Source organism: Belonocnema kinseyi, chromosome 6 (genome assembly GCF_010883055.1).
Source record: "Belonocnema kinseyi isolate 2016_QV_RU_SX_M_011 chromosome 6, B_treatae_v1, whole genome shotgun sequence".
NCBI classification, from domain to species: domain Eukaryota; kingdom Metazoa; phylum Arthropoda; class Insecta; order Hymenoptera; family Cynipidae; genus Belonocnema; species Belonocnema kinseyi.
In genome coordinates this window covers 20,458,771-20,478,163 of record NC_046662.1, presented here as the reverse complement: position 1 = coordinate 20,478,163, position 19,393 = coordinate 20,458,771, and the positions used below count along the sequence as shown (strand labels likewise).

At 28.1% G+C, this 19,393-nt stretch overlaps 1 protein-coding gene across 3 annotated transcripts in view; it reads right to left on the bottom strand.

Annotated features, from left to right (window-relative positions):
• LOC117174566 (inositol-trisphosphate 3-kinase B) overlaps nt 1-19,393 on the bottom strand; it is a 157,529-nt gene that overhangs the window by 103,722 nt on the left and 34,414 nt on the right. The window contains exons 2-3 of one of the 3 annotated variants that reach the window (XM_033363787.1): nt 12,339-12,977; nt 3,191-3,594 (exon numbers count right to left, since the gene is read on the bottom strand). In XM_033363787.1, coding sequence (XP_033219678.1) covers nt 3,191-3,521 — 331 coding nt within the window. In that variant the 5' untranslated portion in view covers nt 3,522-3,594; nt 12,339-12,977. The remainder of the gene's footprint in view (nt 1-3,190; nt 3,595-12,338; nt 12,978-19,393) is intronic. The other 2 variants (XM_033363788.1, XM_033363789.1) reach the window with 2 other exon arrangements.

Below are 19,393 nucleotides of genomic sequence, written 5' to 3'. Positions count from 1 at the left end.
AAATTTTACATAAATCTAATACCTTCTCTGATGAGAATGTAAAAAAGAAGAATTCTCAATGAAAAATATAATAGTTGACTTTTGAAGCAAAAAATATTTTAATTTTTCATTTAAAAACAGTTAAAAACAACCAAAATTGACGAATTATATCAAAAATAGATGAATTCCAAGCTAAAAAGTCGACTGTTATAGAAAACTGTTGAATTTGAAACCCGAATAGTTGAATTTTTAGCTTGAGAAATGAATTTTTAAAAATGAGAAAGATGGAATTTATACTAAAAGAGATGAAACTTCAAACCATAAAGACGATTTTTTAACAGCAGAGTTAAATTTTCAAATAAGATTTTTCAGTAAAGTAAGAAAAATAACTAAACCAAATTGTTGAATTTTCCAGCCAAAAATATAAAACCGTTTAATTCGTCCAAAGGGACATTTCAGTACTTCAAACAGTTAAATTTTCAATTAAAAAAGCAACGAAAAATAAAGTAGTTTATCATTTTCAACCAAAAAAGACGAATTTTCAATTTTAAAATATCACTTTTCTACCAAAAAAATGGGAATTTTGAAGCAGAAGTGACAAATTTTCAACAAAATATTTAGATGAAAGATGAATTTCCAAGAAAACATATTACCTTTCTACCAAAAAAGCTGACTTTCAATCCAAAAAGACGAATTTTCTACCAAAAATTCACCAAAGTAGTCGCCGCGCATATCCAAATTAGGTTTTCGTAACATATTAAAACATTCAGGATGTACACTACGTACAATAATTCAAGTTGAAAATGTTTATTTAACAGTAGTCTTTTACAGGTTTAGTTTTCCTTTTTATTTACGGAAAAGTTACAATTCTTATTTAATCCTAATGAACAAGGCCTTATTTTATTCTTCGAAGGATTCTATAGATTTCTATTTAGGTGAATTTTATTAAAAAACATTCATTTATAAATCATACAGTTATTTTTGATATAAACAATGATACTTTAAATTTTAATTAACATCACTCAAATAGAATTATAGAAAATCCTTCAAAGAATAAAATGATGCCTTGACCATTGGGATTGCATAAGAATTGTAACCTTTCCCTAAAGAGAAAGCAAAAATTAAAAGTCTAAATAACAACTGTCAAGTAAACAATTTTAACCTGAATTATTTTTTCTGAAAGACACTTAGAAGCTTCCGTCAAGATTTCCAGAAATCAATAATAGATCTCTTTTTTTTGATTTTCTAAATCATTTTAAAAATTGTCGACTTTTGTGATTGATTGTACATAGTGTAGATTATTAATTAGGTTGTTTAAACCTCCTTGTCAAGAGCTAACACTCACCTTCCCCTACTGTCCTTCTCCAGCCATCACTTCCCCTCTTCTCTCTCCAACCTTCTCTTATCCAAGTTTTTCCCCCTCTTCCCACTTCCACAACTAACACTCCCCTTTCCCTACCACCTTTCCATTACATTACTTTCCCTTCCCTACTCACCCGCACTACCCAACTAATCCCCCCCCACATTTTAACTTACTTCCCCAACCTTCCCTCCCTACACTTCAGATATTTCCCCTCCCCTCATTTCCCTTCAGTTTCCCTACTTCCACACCCTTTATTTTCCGTACTTTTCCTACTTTCTTACCCCTCACTACCCCTAGATTTCCTCTCTCATTTACCCTCCCTTCACTCCACCCTTCTCTTAACCAACTTCTTCTCTTCTCACTTCCCAATCTAAAACTTCCCTACCCCTACTACCCTTCCCCAGACATTACTTCGTCTTCCCCACTCAAGCTCACTACCCAACTAATCCACCCTTCATTTTAACTTACTTCTCAACCTTTCTCTCCCCATACTTTACATATTTCCCCTCCCCTCATTTCCCATTTATTCCCTTCTTTCTCACCCCTCAGTAACTCTAACCGTGTCTTAACAAACTTCTTCCCCCCTCTTCTCACTTCTCCATCTAAAACTTCCCCACGCCTACTACCCTTCCCCAGGCATAACATCCTCTTCCCTACTCACGCACACTGCCCCTTATTTCCCCTCAATTTCTTTACTTCAACACCCCTCATTTCCCATACTTACCCTACTTTCTCATTCCACATTGCCCCTAGATTACCTCTCTAATTTCTTCTCCCCTCATTTTCTATCACCTTTCTCCCCTCATATCTCTTCACTTGCCTTACTTCCCCGTCCAAATTTCATCCTTCACTTCCGAAACTTCTTCCTTCTCTACTTCCCCTCTTGTTAATTCCCAGCTAACCCATCCCTACTACCCGAATCCCCCCTTTCTCCTTACTTCCCCTACTTTCCCTTCCCACCTCTCACTTCACATAGTTCTCCACACTAGCCCAACTTTCACGCTCCACACTTCCCATATTTTCCTTAATTTCCTGCCCCTCACTTCCTCTATTCAACACCCTCATTTCTCCTCACTTGATCTAAAAAATGCATATTGTCAAAAAAATAAATGAATTTCCCGACAAGAGAAGATGAATATTAAACAAAATGGTTTAATTTTCAAACAAATAATTGAATTTTCAACCAAGTAGTTCACTTTTCAACCAAATAGTTCAATTTACAACCTAAAAAGATGAATTTTCAACCCAATGATCGAATTTTCAAAAAGAAAAAGATTAAACTTGACCCAAAAAATAAATAGCTGAATCCTGAAGTCAAAAAGATGGTTTTTTAAAAATAACACTTAAATATTTAATCAGAAAAGTTGAATTATCGTTGAAAAAATTCATGTTTAACCCAGAAAGATGACTTTTCTATCCGAAACAGTTGAATTTTTAACCACATAGTAGAAGTTTGAACCAAAAGAGATATATTCTGCACTAAAAAGATAATCGTAAACTTTCTAATTAAAAAGAATTAATTTTCAACAACAAAAAATGTCGTATTTTCTTATTGGGTTGCATTAATTCTGTTTGAATTTAAGCAAAGAAAAAAAACAGTGAAAGTATAAGTTCCTTGAAAACGGGAAAAAAGAGGAATTCATCAACAACCAAAAAAGGGGAAAAGAGCAGAACAGGGAAAAGAGTTAGAAGTCTGAAATAATTCATAGTTAAAGGGACTAAAGTTTTAATGAATCTAGATAGCTTGCCTGGTTTGGATCATTTGAAGAAGAGATAAGAGTAATTTAAAAACATTGTACTTAGTGGAACAAAAACGAAATATAGTAGATAGTTTTTTTTTATATCTACCTTTGACTTGATCATCATCACTGAGAACAGCACTGTCCGAACTGCAACATCTCGTAACTTGCAGTTTATTTTGCCTGCTCTGTTGAACACCTTGGGAAATATCCTCATCGCTTGGAACAGCCGAATCCAAACTCCAGCAACGTCCCATCATTGCTCTTTTTCTTTCCGAATCAGTTTCGATCCCTTCATCACTTAGCGGACTCTTACTGAGCGATCTTACAATTGGCATTTTAACTGTATCGAACTCGTCGTATTTTTCGTTAGCCTCCTCGGTCTGGTCTACCATGTTGTTTCGTTTTTCCTGAGTTTGAAAAGTATTCTGTGACTTCATGTCGTATATTGATGAATCATGGTACAGTGGTCATTATTATTCTTTGTCATAATTAATCAGAAAGAGTCGATATCTGCAAAAAGATATGACACAAATTTGAATACAAGGAAGGACTTTACAAATTTCGTTCGTCAGTACAGGCCTCAGAGTCCCTATATGAAATGAAAAATAGGAACCAAAGGATACTTATTGTATCGCTTACAGGGTAATTTTTTCTCGTTCAAAAGGTACAAAATTCAGAATAAATTCATAAAACTTTAAAACAATTCAAGTTAAATTCAAAAGAATTCAAATGTATTGGAAAAAATGAGAGAAGTCAAAAACGTTCTATTGATTTCCTTAAAATTGGTATAAAGATAGACAAATTTTATGTAAATTCAAGGGAAATTTAAAAAAAATCAAATGAATAGAAAACAATTTAAAAATAAGAAACAAAATTTATTAAATTCAGTAACTTTGAAAATAACTTTAAAAATGCAAGGAAATGTTTAGGAATTCAAGGTTAGGTTATAAGACTTCAGGATTAATTAGATAAAAACTTTAAAAATTTGTTTTAAAAATTCTTTAAATTAAGTAGAGTTGAGTAAATTTAGAAGAATTCAAGTGAATTACAAAATTCAAAGTAATTCCAAAGAATTTACAAGAATTCAGAATAAATTAATAAGAATTCAGAGTGAATTCCAAATAATAATTCCAATTTTCTTAAAATCTGTGAAACCCTATTAATTTCTAACTAAAAAAATGACTAATAACTACAAAACAATCCAAATCTATTGGACAAATTTTTTTTAAATCCAAAAAATCAATTTATTTCAGAACATTTGAGAGAATTTAGAGGAATTACCTCGCTGATGTTTGCAACGTTTTAAAAAAACGAATTTACAAAAAAATTTTTTTGTGCGAGACCTAAAATTTAAAAGTTTCAGATAGGTCTATTTCATGAAAAAAGGTACCCGCAAAAGTTTCAACCCCCTATCTCACCCGGAACACCCTCGTTTTCAACCCCTGACAGCGAAAAATCGGGAAAAATCCTCTAACATCCAGACCTAAAATTTTATGCTTCAGAATCGTTCTACTTAACGTTCAAAGATGATAAAACAAGTTTTATTCCCCTATCTCATCCGGAACACCCTCGTTTTCAACCCCTAATATAATGAAACTGAAAAAAATGCTTACAAAGTCCCCTAACTTCAAGACCTGAAATTTTATGCTTTAGAATGTTTTCATCCGATGTCCAAAGACACTAAAAAAAGTTTCATTACCCTATCTCATCCGGAACACCCCGTTTTCAACCCCCCAAATATTAAAACATCGACCAAAAATTCCAAAAAATTCCCTAAAATCCAGACCTAAAATTTTATGCTTCAGAATGGTTCCATCTGATGTCCAAAGACACTAAAAAAAGTTTCATTCCCCTATTTCACCCGGAACACCCCGTTTTCAACCCTCAAAATATTGAAAAATCGACCAAAAATTCCAAAAAATTCCCTAAAATCCAGACATAAAATTTTATGCTTCAGAATGGTTCCATCTGATTTCCAAAGACACTAAAAAAAGTTTCATTACCCTATTTCATCCGGAACACCCCGTTTTCAACCCCCCAAATATTGAAAAATCGACAAAAAATTCCAAAAAATTCTCTAAAATCCAGACCTAAAATTTTATGCTTCAGAATGGTTCCATCTAATGTCCAAAGACACTAAAAAAAGTTTCATTACCCTATTTTATCCGGAACACCCCGTTTTCAACCCTCAAACAAAATATTGAAAAATCGACCAAAAATTCCAAAAAATTCCCTAAAATGTTATGCTTTAGAATGGTTCCATCTGATGTCCAAAGACACTAAAAAAAGTTTCATTACCCTATCTCATCCGGAACACTCCGTTTTCAACCCCCCAAATATTAAAACATCGACCAAAAATTCCAAAAAATTCCCTAAAATCCAGACCTAAAATTTTATGCTTCAGAATGGTTCCATCTGATGTCCAAAGACACTAAAAAAAGTTTCATTCCCCTATTTCACCCGGAACACCCCGTTTTCAACCCTCAAAATATTGAAAAATCGACCAAAAATTCCCTAAAATCCAGACATAAAATTTTATGCTTCAGAATGGTTCCATCTGATTTCCAAAGACACTAAAAAAAGTTTCATTACCCTATTTTATCCGGAACACCCCGTTTTCAACCCCCAAAATATTGAAAAATCGAAAAAAAATTCCCTAAAATCCAGACCTAAAATTTTATGCTTTAGAATGGTTCCATCTGATGTCCAAAGACACTAAAAAAAGTTTCATTACCCTATCTCATCCGGAACACCCCGTTTTCAACCCTCAAAATATTGAAAAATCGACCAAAAATTCCAAAAAATTCCCTAAAATCCAGACCTAAAATTTTATGCTTCAGAAATTACATGAAATCTGATACCTCCGGAAACCTTGGAAAAAGTATTAAAGAATCTTGTACCTCGCTGAAGTTCTTGTGGACTTTTAAAATCAGTAAATATCATTGAAATCCACGGAAATGTTATAAACCCTTTTGGAATCCTTTAAAATATCTTAAAAACTATTGGGTCAAGTCAAATCGTACCATATCTTCCAAAACTCTAGGAAATTCTTCACAACCGCATGCAAATTTTTGGAAACTGCCTAAATGATTAAAATCGCTGGAAAATTCTTTAAATTCTTTTAATGTTTTGAAGACGCCTTGCAATATTTGTAAATACCCTACAATATTTCAAAGTTGAAATGTCTATTTTGCAAATTGATCCACCTGGATCAATTAAATGAGAACTTTTGAACATTCGAAAAAATCTATTGAATTAAGTAGAATTGAGTAAATTTAGAAGAATCCAAGTGAATTAAGCAATTCAAAAGAAATCCAAACAATGTAAACGAATTCAGGATAGATTAATAAGAATACAGGCGGATTCCAAAAAATAATTTATCTCATCAAATCTTTGAAACCCTACAAAATACTTGACTTCTCGTGCATAAATTCTTTAAAATTCACAAAAATATGATAAAATCCCGTGAAATTCTATGATATTTCCTGCATTCTTGGAAAATGTATTAAAATTTTTTATTAAAATATTAAAATACATTGAGAAATTTAGAATCCCTTAAATTCATTGAAATTCTCGGAAATCTTAAAAACCTGTGAAATCTTTTTAAATAACTTAAAACCTTGTAGATCCTTGTAGATAAAACAGAACAAGGAAAAAATATTTCATTCATTTAAACTTTCGGAAATATTCCAAACGCTTTGAAACCCCTTAAAATTATTGAAATCAATTAAACATTTGTAAGAATCGTTTAAGATTACCTGAAATATTTAAAATCCTTTGAAATCCTACAAAACACATCACTTCTCGTGAATAAATTCTTTGGAATCCACCAAAATATTATAAAAACCCGCAAAAATCTATAATATTTCTTGAAATACTAGAAAATGTATTAAAATACATTGAGAGTTTTAAAAACCTTTTAAAATCATCGAAATCCTAGGTCCGAAAACATTTTTCACGGCCAATGAATGTAAACATTTAAATTTTATAAAGCTAAATAAATGTTGATTTGAATTAATAAAAACTGAGCTGCAAATCATTTTAAACATTTTTAATCTAGAAATAATTAAAATTGAACGATTACAGTTTTGTTATAAACTGAACACTTCTTAAATCAGTAGTTCAATTATTTTTGTTTTTATTAGTTTAAACATCTTTCAATATCTTTCAAAATTATTCGAATTTTTCGTAGCGTTTTTTTTAAACCTGCAAAATTAAAAATATTTGCTTAAAATCTTCCAGGTTCATTTTTGACAACTTTGGTAATCTTTTAAATATTCCCTTGTAATTAATTTTTCAAAATAAAAAGTCTATGAAACAATGAATGAAATTGAACAATGAAATTGTAACGCCCAAAGTTTAGTTTTTATGTTTAATTTTGAATAATTAATTTATAATTACTGATTTTTAATAAACAGTCAAGTATTTCTAAATGTTAAGCAATTGTTATTTTTCTCAATTAGAAAATTTACAATTTTAAAATTTCAAATTTTAGAGTTAAATAATATTTCTAATTTAATCAAATTATTTAATTATGAATATATTGTTTTGAAATTATTTAACAAATTTCAAATAGTTTATGAAGTTTCAATCCAGCGTTTACATTTTTTAACTGTACGACTTTCCAATTGAATCCGTTAATCTTTAACGTTAAAATCATTAAGTTCTTAAATTTCGAACTGATTTCGAATCTTCTTGTAAAATCAATTAATATTCATTTGTTAATCCTTAATGTACAGTTTAATTAAAAAAAACATTAGAATTTATATTCATAGTTGATCAATGAAATAGTCTTTTTATCCAAAAGTATCGATTTCAAATGCTTCTAATTTTTTTATTTTTTGAGTCTTTAAAACTGCTTTCTAAAATTCTTTAAATGAAAAATGTATATTTAAAAATTAAAATCTAAAATTGAAAATTTTTAAGTGAGAGATTTTTGAATTAAGAATTGTAAACTAATTGATATCATAATTGAAAAATATAACAATTCAAATTATTATTTTTAAAAAACTGTTGAAATTAAACTTGGACAGATTTATTTTCTACAAATTTGTAAAATTACCGGTCAAAAAATAAATTCAGTCATTTCCGTGAAGCCTGTTAGTATGAAAGGAAGTGAAGAAACTGATGAAACTTTTTGATACGTGGGAGTATCTAAGAATTGTACCAATTTATCAGATTGGCAATTAGCCACGCTAGTGTAGCGAATCAGAATTTTGGCAGATATTCGGTTTTTATTCAAGGCTTGAGTGTAAGTAAATTAGTCTTCAGGCTTAATAAAGAATTGTGGTCATAATTCGAATTTAGCATCAATGCATTTTCAACAAGGCTGGTATCAGACTTTTAAAATCAGTTTCCTATATCTGGAAAGGTTACCTTGGAAAAGTTGTAAAACTGAAGTTATGTGTCGGGAGGAAATTGGACTAATAAAAAGATTTCACTTGTTTTCAGTTTTAAAGTTAATTAAATTTGAAAAATTCAAGAACTTTTAAATTTAAATGCCATATAATTTAATGTATCTCAAAAAGGCAACAACTGGGAAACTTGTATAATGAAATTACTATTTTATTTCCACAAAAATTTCTTTCCTCCAATTATAAATAAATTAGGGAAGTCTTATATGTGGTTCTTTACAGTTTGAGTTTATGAACTAAAAAAAGGTAATCAGGATAATTTAAAATATAAACTTTACCATTTTATATTAAGTTTCAATACAATTTTCACAAGTAAATAGTGGTCAAGCAAATTATGGATATTTTCAGCTTAAAAGCAAGATTATGAACTATCTTATCGTTTATGATCCTTTGCACTCGAATATATTTTTACTGAACTAACTACGTAACATTTCAAATTAATAATTATGTTACAAAAATACAAGTTTAATTAACATCGTATATTTTTAGAAAAGTAGGTATTTAACACTTTAAAGTGAAAGTAAATAGGAAATATTGCATGTTAAAATTAAGACTTAAATATTCTTCAGATTTAAAAATTAATCTCTTCAACATTAAAAATTAATCTATTCAACATTAAAAATTGAATATTTTATTTTAATTGTCCTACTTAAGATAGATGGAAATTGGCTGTAGATAATTATCATTTGGCATTACTAAAATATTTATATTTTAGGATTTAAATTTGGAAATTATAAAGTAATTCTTATATTAAAATCTTGAAACAAATAATTTGTATAACAATTTTTAAAAATTGTACGATAACATATTGTGCATTTAAAATTTAAAAATAATAAAAAGCTTCCATATTTCATTCATAATATGTATAAAGTTATGAAAATTATTCATATATATCCAGGTTTTTGTAAATAGGAATTATTTTAGATGGAATCGAAATCTGTTTTGTCAGAGATCATAAAAATCTCATAAGGTTAATTATGAAATCATTAATGTCAGCAATTTATTAAATTTTCTTCAAATGAAAATTCCAATTAAATTATTTTAAGAAAGCAGGTTGTAATACAGATTATATCGCATAAAATAATGACACATTTAATCACTTTTTTAATTAAAGATTAAGCCATTCTGAATATAAAAATATGAATTTTTTAAATTCACTTCATCAAGGGCGATATGAAATATACTTTTTAGTCACGTGCAGATAATTTAGATATTAACATTAAATTACATCGTTTGATTAAATATACAGATTGTTTAAATTTCCGTTTTATTAAATATTAATTAAAAGAAACTGTCTATCTGTGTCGATGTTTTTAGAACACGTTTGACTTTTAAACACAAAAAAAAATAAACTTCCAACAAAAATGTCAGAAGTTTTAATATAAATATATAATTAATTATTCAACCTACGAAGGTGAATTTTAAGAAAAATGACCGAAGTTTCAAACAAAAAAGATTTAACTTCAAGCAAAAAGAATTGCATTTTGACCCAAAAAAATTCCTACTTAAAAAAAAGATTAAATATTAAATAACGTAACATTTTTAACAAAACAGTAAAATTTGTAATCAAGACAGATACATTTTTAACCAAAAATATAATAGTAGACTTTTCATACAAAAAATATAACTTTTCTATCCAAACATCAATTTTCATTTTAAAAGGACGAATTTTCTATCTAAAAAACGAATGTTCAATAAAACAATTAAAATTTCAGCAAAACAATGATTTTTTTAACTAAATACTTGAATTTTCAGTAAAATAATTAAATTTCCAACCAAATAGTAGAACTTTGAAGCAAAAAGGATGAATTAGAAAGAAAATTTAAAAATTGACTTTTTAATTGAAAAGAATTAATACTCAACAAAAACAGATCACTTTTCTATACCAAAAGATGAATGTTCAACAAAACAGTTAAATTTTCAATCAAATAGTAGAAATTGGAACCTAAAGAGATTAATTGTAAAACAAAAACACAATGGTAGACTTTTCATTTAAAAAGAATGAACAATTAACCAAAAAAGATGAATTTACAACCAATATAGATGAATCTTCAATGAAAAATATGACTTTTCTATACAAAATATAAATTTTCTATCCGAAGATGAATTTTTTTACCAAAAAGATGAATAATCAAAAAAAAAATGTTAAATCTTCGATAAAGAAATATGACTTTGTATCAAAATAGTTAAACTTTGAACAAAATAATTACATTTTCAACCAAAAAAAAATCTGAATCAAAAATATAAAAGTAGATTTTTCAATTAAAAGAATGAATTTTCTACCCAAAAAGAATATTCAGCAAAATTATAATTTTCGATAAAAAATATGACTGTATAAAAATAGTTACATTTTCAATCAAATATAAAAATTTTAAACCGAGGAGATGAATTCCGAACCAAAAATATAATAGTAGACTTTACAATTAAAAATAATTAAATTAAAGAATATGACTTTTCTACCAAAAAATGAATTTTTCATTCAAACGGACGAATTTTCTATCAATCAAGATCAATTCTTAATCAAAAATAGAATTGGGGTCTTCTGAATGACATAAAAAGCACGAACTTTCAATCAAACAAAGATGAATTTTCAACAACAAAAATATGACTTTTTAAACTTTTTTTAACTATTCAAACGATATATTTTCTATTTAAAAACGAATATGCAACAAAACAGTTATATTTTCGATGAAAAAAGATGATTTTATATTAAAATAGTTTATGTTTTTTTACCAAATAGTATAATAATGAACAATCAACCGAAAACTATGATTTATACAAAAAGATTCATTTTCAATCTAAAAGGATGAATTTTCTATTCAAACAGACGAATATTCAACAAATCAGTTAAACTTTTAACTAAAAATTAGATTTTCCCGAAAAGAGATGAATTCTGAACCAAGAATATAATAGTAGACTTTTTATTTAAATAGAATTAAATTTCAAGAAAAAAATTTGCCTTTTCTACCAAAGGATGAATTTTCAATCCAAAAGGACGCACTTTGTATCCAAAAAGACTGATGCTCTACTGAATGGCTGAAGTTTCGATTTGAAAAAAAAAATTACTTTTGAACAAAGTGGTTGAACTTCAACAAAATAATTAGATTTTCAACAAAAAAGTTAAATTTTTAACCTACAAGGATTTTTTAGGACTGATTAAATAAAGCTTTTACTTTCAAAAAATAAATATGACTTTTCTATCTACTTCAGATCGAATTTAGGCGAAAAAGGAGAAAAATCAGAAGTTTCTTGAAAACGGGAAAAAGACAAATTCTTTGAAAATGAATAAATAAGAGAATAGAATAAAGAGTATGAAGTCTGAAACACAAAAAATATTCCCATTGCAAGAATCACTTGTTTTCGAATTCGAAAATTGTTAAATTTAAATCAAAAGTTAACAATCTTCTCAAATTACAAGACTTTAACGATTCTAACCTCCAATATAAACCTTGACCTGTCTTAACCTAAATCTCCTTAAACTCTATAAAACAAAGAATCTTTATTCATTTCGCTTGTTCATAAACTCCTCAAGTAATCTCATTTTCCTCAGTCAGTTCATTAATCTCAACTACTGTACGCTATTAATACAAAACAATCCGCTCTTTCCAAAACAAATAAAAAGACACCAAAACAAGACCGAACGAAAATGACGGATGACCGATTGACATACAAAAGGGGCCCAACAAATCTCGATTTATCCACTTTGTCCCCAAGGATTCTCTTTTATGAAACTCGTCCTCGAATTTTCGGACCATGACCTCGACAACTCGGGCTCGTGAAAGACAAAAAAAAAAGAGAAAAGAGCAACAGTGCGATGAAGAAACGTGAACAGAAACTTACCTTTTTACCCCTGCTATATTGAAATCGATTCTCGTCGCTCGTTTGGGAAGCAGTTTTCAAGATTGAAGATCCCTCGCCGAGGAGGACAAGGTCGAGGATGATCTTTTGCGAGACTCCTGGGCTCGTCTACCCAGAGCACTCGTGTCCTCGATTTTCTGGCTCGGTAGGCGAGCAGCTACTTGACGCCCTCTTTAGACGCGAAATGGATAAATCGACTCGAAACAATTAGTGCACTCCTCACGCATTGCCTTTTTAGCCGATCGTCCCCAAACGACACTTCTTCGCATTCAAAAACAACGAACATGACATCCACATCCCGTACTGAAAAGTTGAAAGCCGAAAAACCGACGCTTGCCGACGGCACCGGCAGCCATTACGAATTCCAACCGTTTCTAAGTTTATAACATCACTGTAGGGTGTTCACTTGCTGATTAATGATAAATTCAAGAGTGCGGGACTTCCGTTCCCTTAGATCTGGAGATCGTCAGTCAGTCCTGGTTTTTCGAAATTCCAAACTTTCAAGTAGTCCAGGAGAGATGGGATCGACATTGAAATTTTCAAACTGAGAGAGCTTTTCCCGCCACGAATTAGCAACAGGTGTTTTCCCATGATCCCCTGGGGGAGGAATTCCTGCTGCAACTGCAACGGAGAAAGATAGGAACGATAAAAAATGGAACGTGACCGGAACCACGTGCAACTTGGCAGAAAAGAAACAAAGCTTTTTTGCTGGCGTTTTTTTTTAGAAAGGATAAAAAAAGAAATGGAGATTTATGGATTTAAAGATTTAAAATTTAAATGACCGACAGAGTGATTTAAGTACTGAAAAATCATGTATTTAATTAAATCAACCATTTTGTTTCTTCAAATATATTTATTCTTATTAGAAGTTACAAGTTTGAGGCTATTTATTCTATACATTTTCAAAAATATAGTTTAATTGTATTACTTTACAAAAATTAATTTGAAAAACAAATTGAACACTTAAATTTTAATTAAAAATAATTTTTATACAGAGAATTAATATGCTACCAAATTGTTGAATTTCCAAGATAAACAACGAATTTTCTATACAAAATAGTTGAACTTTCATCCCCAAAATATGAAATTTCAACAAAAATATTCATTTTTAACAAAATAGTTTAATTTTCAGTTTAAAGAACTCTACAAAAAATATAAATCTTCAACAAAAAAATAATTAATTTTTAAGAATGCAGTTTAACTGTCAACAGGGAGTTGAACTTTTGACCAAAAAGGATTAATTTTTAACAAAAAATGTGATAGCTGATATTTCAACAAAAAAGAATGTTAAGCTTCAATTGAAAAAACAATTGAATTCTAACAAAAAAGACGAATTAAAAAAAAGACACTAATCCTTAACTGATAAAAATTAATTTTGAACCCAAGAGTTGTATTTTTAACAACAAAAATTAAGTTAAAAATAAATTTTCAACAAATTGCATACATTTTGAACTAAGTATTTGAATTTCAATCGAAAAGATTAATTTTCTACAAAAAATTCAAGTAAATAGTTGAATTATCAGTCTAAGTAAGAGCACTCTTCAACAAAAAGTAGAATATGTAGTTAAATTTTCATGGAAAAAAATATTTCATGTTACAAAAGCGAATTTCATACAAAAGAGTTGAATTGTTTATCAAATAGGTGAAATTTCAACCATCTTGTTGAATTTTTAAGCAAAAATTACGAACTTTCTATAAAAAAGAGGTCAATTTTCATGACTAGAGGACGAATTTTGTACCAAATAGTTGAGCTTCCAACCTAGCAATATGAATATTCAACAAAAAGCTTATTTTTTTTAACAAAATAGCTGAATTTTCTACTAAAATTATGAACCTTCCACCAAGAAAATGAATTTTTAATGAAAAAGTTCAACTTTAAACCAAGGAGTTCAATTATCAACCTGGAAAGATGAATTTTTAACAAAAAATGTGACTTTTCTGACAAAAGATGAACTTTTTATTTAAAAATACTAATGTTCAACAAAATATAAATTTTCGATAAAAAAAGATGACTTGAATAATTGATTGACGTAAAAAAGTACGATTAAAAAGTATTATCCCGTCCGAGAAAGAAAATGTAAAAGTTCACAATTTTAAAGTGATAAGAACCTAACATTGGAGCAGGCTTGGTTGCCAATTACGATAAAATGTACAATTTTCAGTTAACACAAAAAATAAAAATCATTCAAGAATTTGGAGGTTCAAATATCATGGTTTTTGATACTCGTCTTAAGATAGCAACGAAATATCTATTTCTCAATTAAAAAAAGTTTCACCCAAAAAAATGATTCTGTTCCGGGAAAATGAAGATTTAGTGTGACGGTATCGCACCGTGACCGAGATATTTTTTTGTTTGAAAGTTCTAAAAAAAAGCACGCAAGGCAAAAAGATAAGAAAAAACAACCTTATAAGAGTGGCTTTTTGTAGAAAATGATGATTTAAAATCGTAGATTGGAATTTGGTTGGTCAGTTTTCTGATTTTGTAATAACAAACTTTCTATTACTATAACAAAAACGAGCTTTTAACAAAAACCTTTAAACACAATATGTATTTCATTTTTGATGAATTTTTTATGCAAAAGGCCCATTTTCGAAAAAATGTTGGTTATCTGGTTCTGTATTGCATCCCTTCAAATACTAAACCAAAAATTTAATATTAGTCTTTCCAATTAGAAAGAATGAGCTTTCAACCGATAAAATATGATTTTTCAAGAAAAATATGAGTTTTCTAACAAAAAATGTATTATTAATTCGAAAGGATGAATATACTATCCAAAAAGACGAATGTTCAACAAACCAGTTATGTTTTGAACCAAAAAGATGAAGTTTCAACCAAGAAGATTAACTTTCTACTGAAAATAAAATGAAATGAAATAAAATGAAATGAATGAATGAAAATAAAAAATACATGAATTCTCAGAAAGTCCAGAAAGTTAATTTGAATTTAACTTTACGTACCAAATAAATCTGGTGAGTGAAGAAAGAACCTAGCCAACAACTATTTTTTTTTAAGTCAGGGAATTTTATTGTTCAGGGAAAAGTCAGGGATTTATAAAAAAAATTGTTGTAAAACTCAGGGAATTTTTATAACTTTTAAAAACTGTCAAGAAGAATAAATTTGAAATTGCTTGAAAATTCAACACATTTGTTTAAAAAATAACCTGTTTTAGTTGAAAATTCAACTGCTTTATTGAATATTCGACTTTTCGGTTGGAAAATACAACTATATTCGTAAAAAGTTTACTTTTTGTTTAAAATTCATAACTTGGTATTGAAAAACAAACCGAAAAATTGTGTTGTTGAAAATGTATCTCTTGGTTTAATAATTAAGTAGCTTTAGTAGAAATTTCATCTTTTTCGGATAAAACTGCAACTATTTGATTAAAGATTTAACAATAATTTTATTAAGAGGTCATCTCTTTTGATTCAAAATTCAACAGATTTGTTGAAAATTCGTCTTTTTGAGAGAAAATTCAAGTACCGCCGTAGAAAATTCAGTTCTTACTTAAAACTAATATTTTGATGTTAAAAGGTTAAACTTAAATCTCTTTTAAATAAAATTTTTTTATTCAATCATTCTTTTCGTTTCAAAAATTAATCTGCTTTAGTTGAAATTTCACATTTCTTGCAGAAAAATACAACTACTTGGTTACAAATTCAATAATTATTTTGTTCAAAAATCATTTTTTTTTGTTGAAAATCCAACTGTTTTGATGAACTTTCGTTTTTTTGGGTTGAAAATTCAATTCTTCTCATAGAAAATTTACTCTTGAAATAAAATGCATATTTTAGTGTTAAAAGGTCAACTGAAAATACCTTCCGAAATCAAATTCAACTTTTGAAAAACAATTTAATTTAAAATTCATCCATTTTATTAGAGATTGCAATTTTCTTTAATAAAATTCATCATTTTTTGTTGAAAATTCCACAATTTCATCAAGAAGTGATCCTTTTTGGATGAAAATTCAACTATTTTTTAGAAACATTATTTTTTATTTAAAATTCATTTAAACAAATTTTTATTTGATAATTAATCTGTTTTAGTAGAAACTTCATCTTTCTTGGATGAAAATGCAATTTTTTGTTTGCAAATTCACCAAGTACTTTCGTAAAAATCTACTTCTTTTTAAAAACTCGTATTTTGGTGCTAAAGAATCAAACTAGAATCTTTTGTGGCTGGAAATCAAATATTTGTCTTGAAAATTTGTCTTTTTGATTAGAAAATGCACATGTTTTAGAAGAAATTTTAACTGTATTGGATAAGAATGCAACTGTTTGGTTGAAAAAAAATCTTCTTTGGTTGTGGATTCAACTATTTTGTTTGAAAATTTTGGTAGAAACACTTTGTTAAGAAATCTTTTTTTTAAGATTCATATTTTCAGTTGAGATAACATCCCTTTAGTTCCAAGTTTAACTATTTTATTGAAAAATGATATTTTTAAAATAAAAACGCAACTGTGTATATAAAAATTTAACTAGCTTGTTGCAGGAAATTCGTAATTGAAAACAATAATTCATATTTTTGTTTTAAAAATCAAGTAATACATTTCTTTGTTAAAAATTAATCTCTTTAGGTTAAAAATTAAGTTATTTGGTTAAAAAGTCATATTTTGTGGTAGAAAAGTCATTCTTACATTCTCATCAGAGAAGGTACTAGATTTAACTTTTTCAAGATTAAAAAAATTCTCTGTAAGGTTATTCAAACAATTTCTCTGTGTGACTTTTTTGATAACAAAAAATACCAGAGTTATAGCACATATAAAATTCGAAAAAACAAACAAACATGAAATTGTTAAGCCAAATAACGCACGATATAAAAAAAGTTAATGATAAGAAAATGTTTCTTTTTGAATGTCCTGCAAGATTATTATAAGAAAATTTTTTATTTTATTATATGTATTTTTCAAGTATTATGCCTAATTTTTTTACGAAATCAACTAAAGATGCCTTATCGATGACTCTTTGGTACATAACATATATAAGACATAAGAAAAGCACGATGCCATTTGAACCACAAAACGCCCTATATTTAAATTTGTTCTAAGGAATAAACTAAGAATGTCTTTTGGATAAATATTTTTTTCAATAACACAACGGCACACTTTTAAAGCATCTGCATTGAATTTAAAACTTATAATTGATAAACGTTTCTTTAAAACAAAAAATTACAATATCCTTGATATTAAACTTAATTAAATAATCGACAATTTTTACAAATCAATTTTATAGCGGATTATTCATTTAAAATAGAGTTTAATTTTGATTCACGATGTTGGAAAGATGCTAGGTAATTATAATTAAATAATATATATATATATATATATATATTTGCATTTTAGAGAATCCTAGAACTAGAGTAGTAATTTGGTATGCATTTTTTGACGGCTCAAAATAAGTTTCATAAGTTAACCGCAATTTCGAATCCATATTAGAGATACTCTGTCATACTCATGCATATGAGTAAAATAATACTATGGATTATATACGTAATAAAAGCGCATAGCAGAGAATTCGTCAGTTGCCCTCTGTAAAATGGGGTCCCTTTTTCGTGTTTCTATCGTCATGCTGGTATTCTTCCTCAATATATTGATGAGTATCATAAAAATAATTATTATTATTCCAATATATGGCAAATGTCCACATCTATTTCGTTTTAATAGTATATATCCAGAGTGTTTCATATTTCATTTTAATAAATTATTCTATTCATATATTTCACGTAAAATTTATTTGCGAGAATTTCCATAAATGATTGAACACAAGTAATTTTATTAATTACGCATTTACTTTTTCAAATTCATATTTTAAAAATGTTTAATTCATGGATTTTATTGTTATTTTTACAGAAATGTCATCAGGTATGAAGCTAAAAAATGACAACTGAAAGATTCTAAACCTTTTTAGTTCTTAATTTTCATCCAAATTAAAAATGTCAGTTCGATAATTTGCAAGTATTTTTGTCAAGTATTAGAGACACTGACAACATGTTCTGAAACTTGAAAAAAAATTTGTCTAAAATGTTGAAAAAGCTCTAATTTTTTAAATTGTATGATAATTGAAAAATTCGGCTAGAATAGTTTGTAATGTATTTGGTATTTATTGAAAATTTTTGAAAATATTTTTGGATTTATGAAAAAAATTTTTTTTTCTATTTTTTGAAAATTTTCAAATTTTCGAAAAGTCTATAATTTTTCCAATTTTCCTGAAAATTAAACATTTAATTTGAATAATTTGCAAGTCTTTGACCCATCTATGAGAAACTTTGACAAAAACTTTTATAAGTTAAAAAAAAATTGAAAATGTTCAGAATGCTATAATTTAAAAAATTTTGGCTAATCGAAAAATTCGGGTAGAATAGTTTTGAAATATATTTGGTATCTGGTGAAAATTTTGAATGAAATTTTTGCATCTCTAAAAAAAATAATTTTTTCTATTTTTTGAAATTTTTCAAATTTTTAAAAGTATATAACTTTTCTAATTTTCATTAAAATAAAAAATTCTATTTGGAGCATTTGCAAGTCTTTTACCCATCTATAAGAAACTTTGACAACAATTTATAAAATTAAAAAAAAAATTTTGAAATTTTGAAAATGCTCTCAATTTTTAAATTTTGGTTCGAAATATCTGATTAACGAACTTATCCTTTATTTTCGGGACCTTCAGAAGTACATCAAATGCGGACTTGATTGGACAAATTCTTCAAAAGTTAGCGTGACTACAACATTCAGGTAAACATATATACAGACATACAGACATACAGACAGACAGACAGGCAGACACCGATGAAATTTTATGGTTTTCGGATTCTGTGAGTGACGAAACGTAACAATCCGTTAAAAACCAGAGATTGAAAATTTGGACGATTACATTACATTCTCAGGAATGAGAATGTAAAAATAACACAGGCCAACAATTCTCAGAACCAGAGACCAGATCTACTATACCCGAAGGTTTTTGCTGCACTGAATCCGAATCTGACCTCAGAAAAATTCCATCACCCTCAGTTTTCGAGATATTCTAACCTAAAAGGGTCAAAA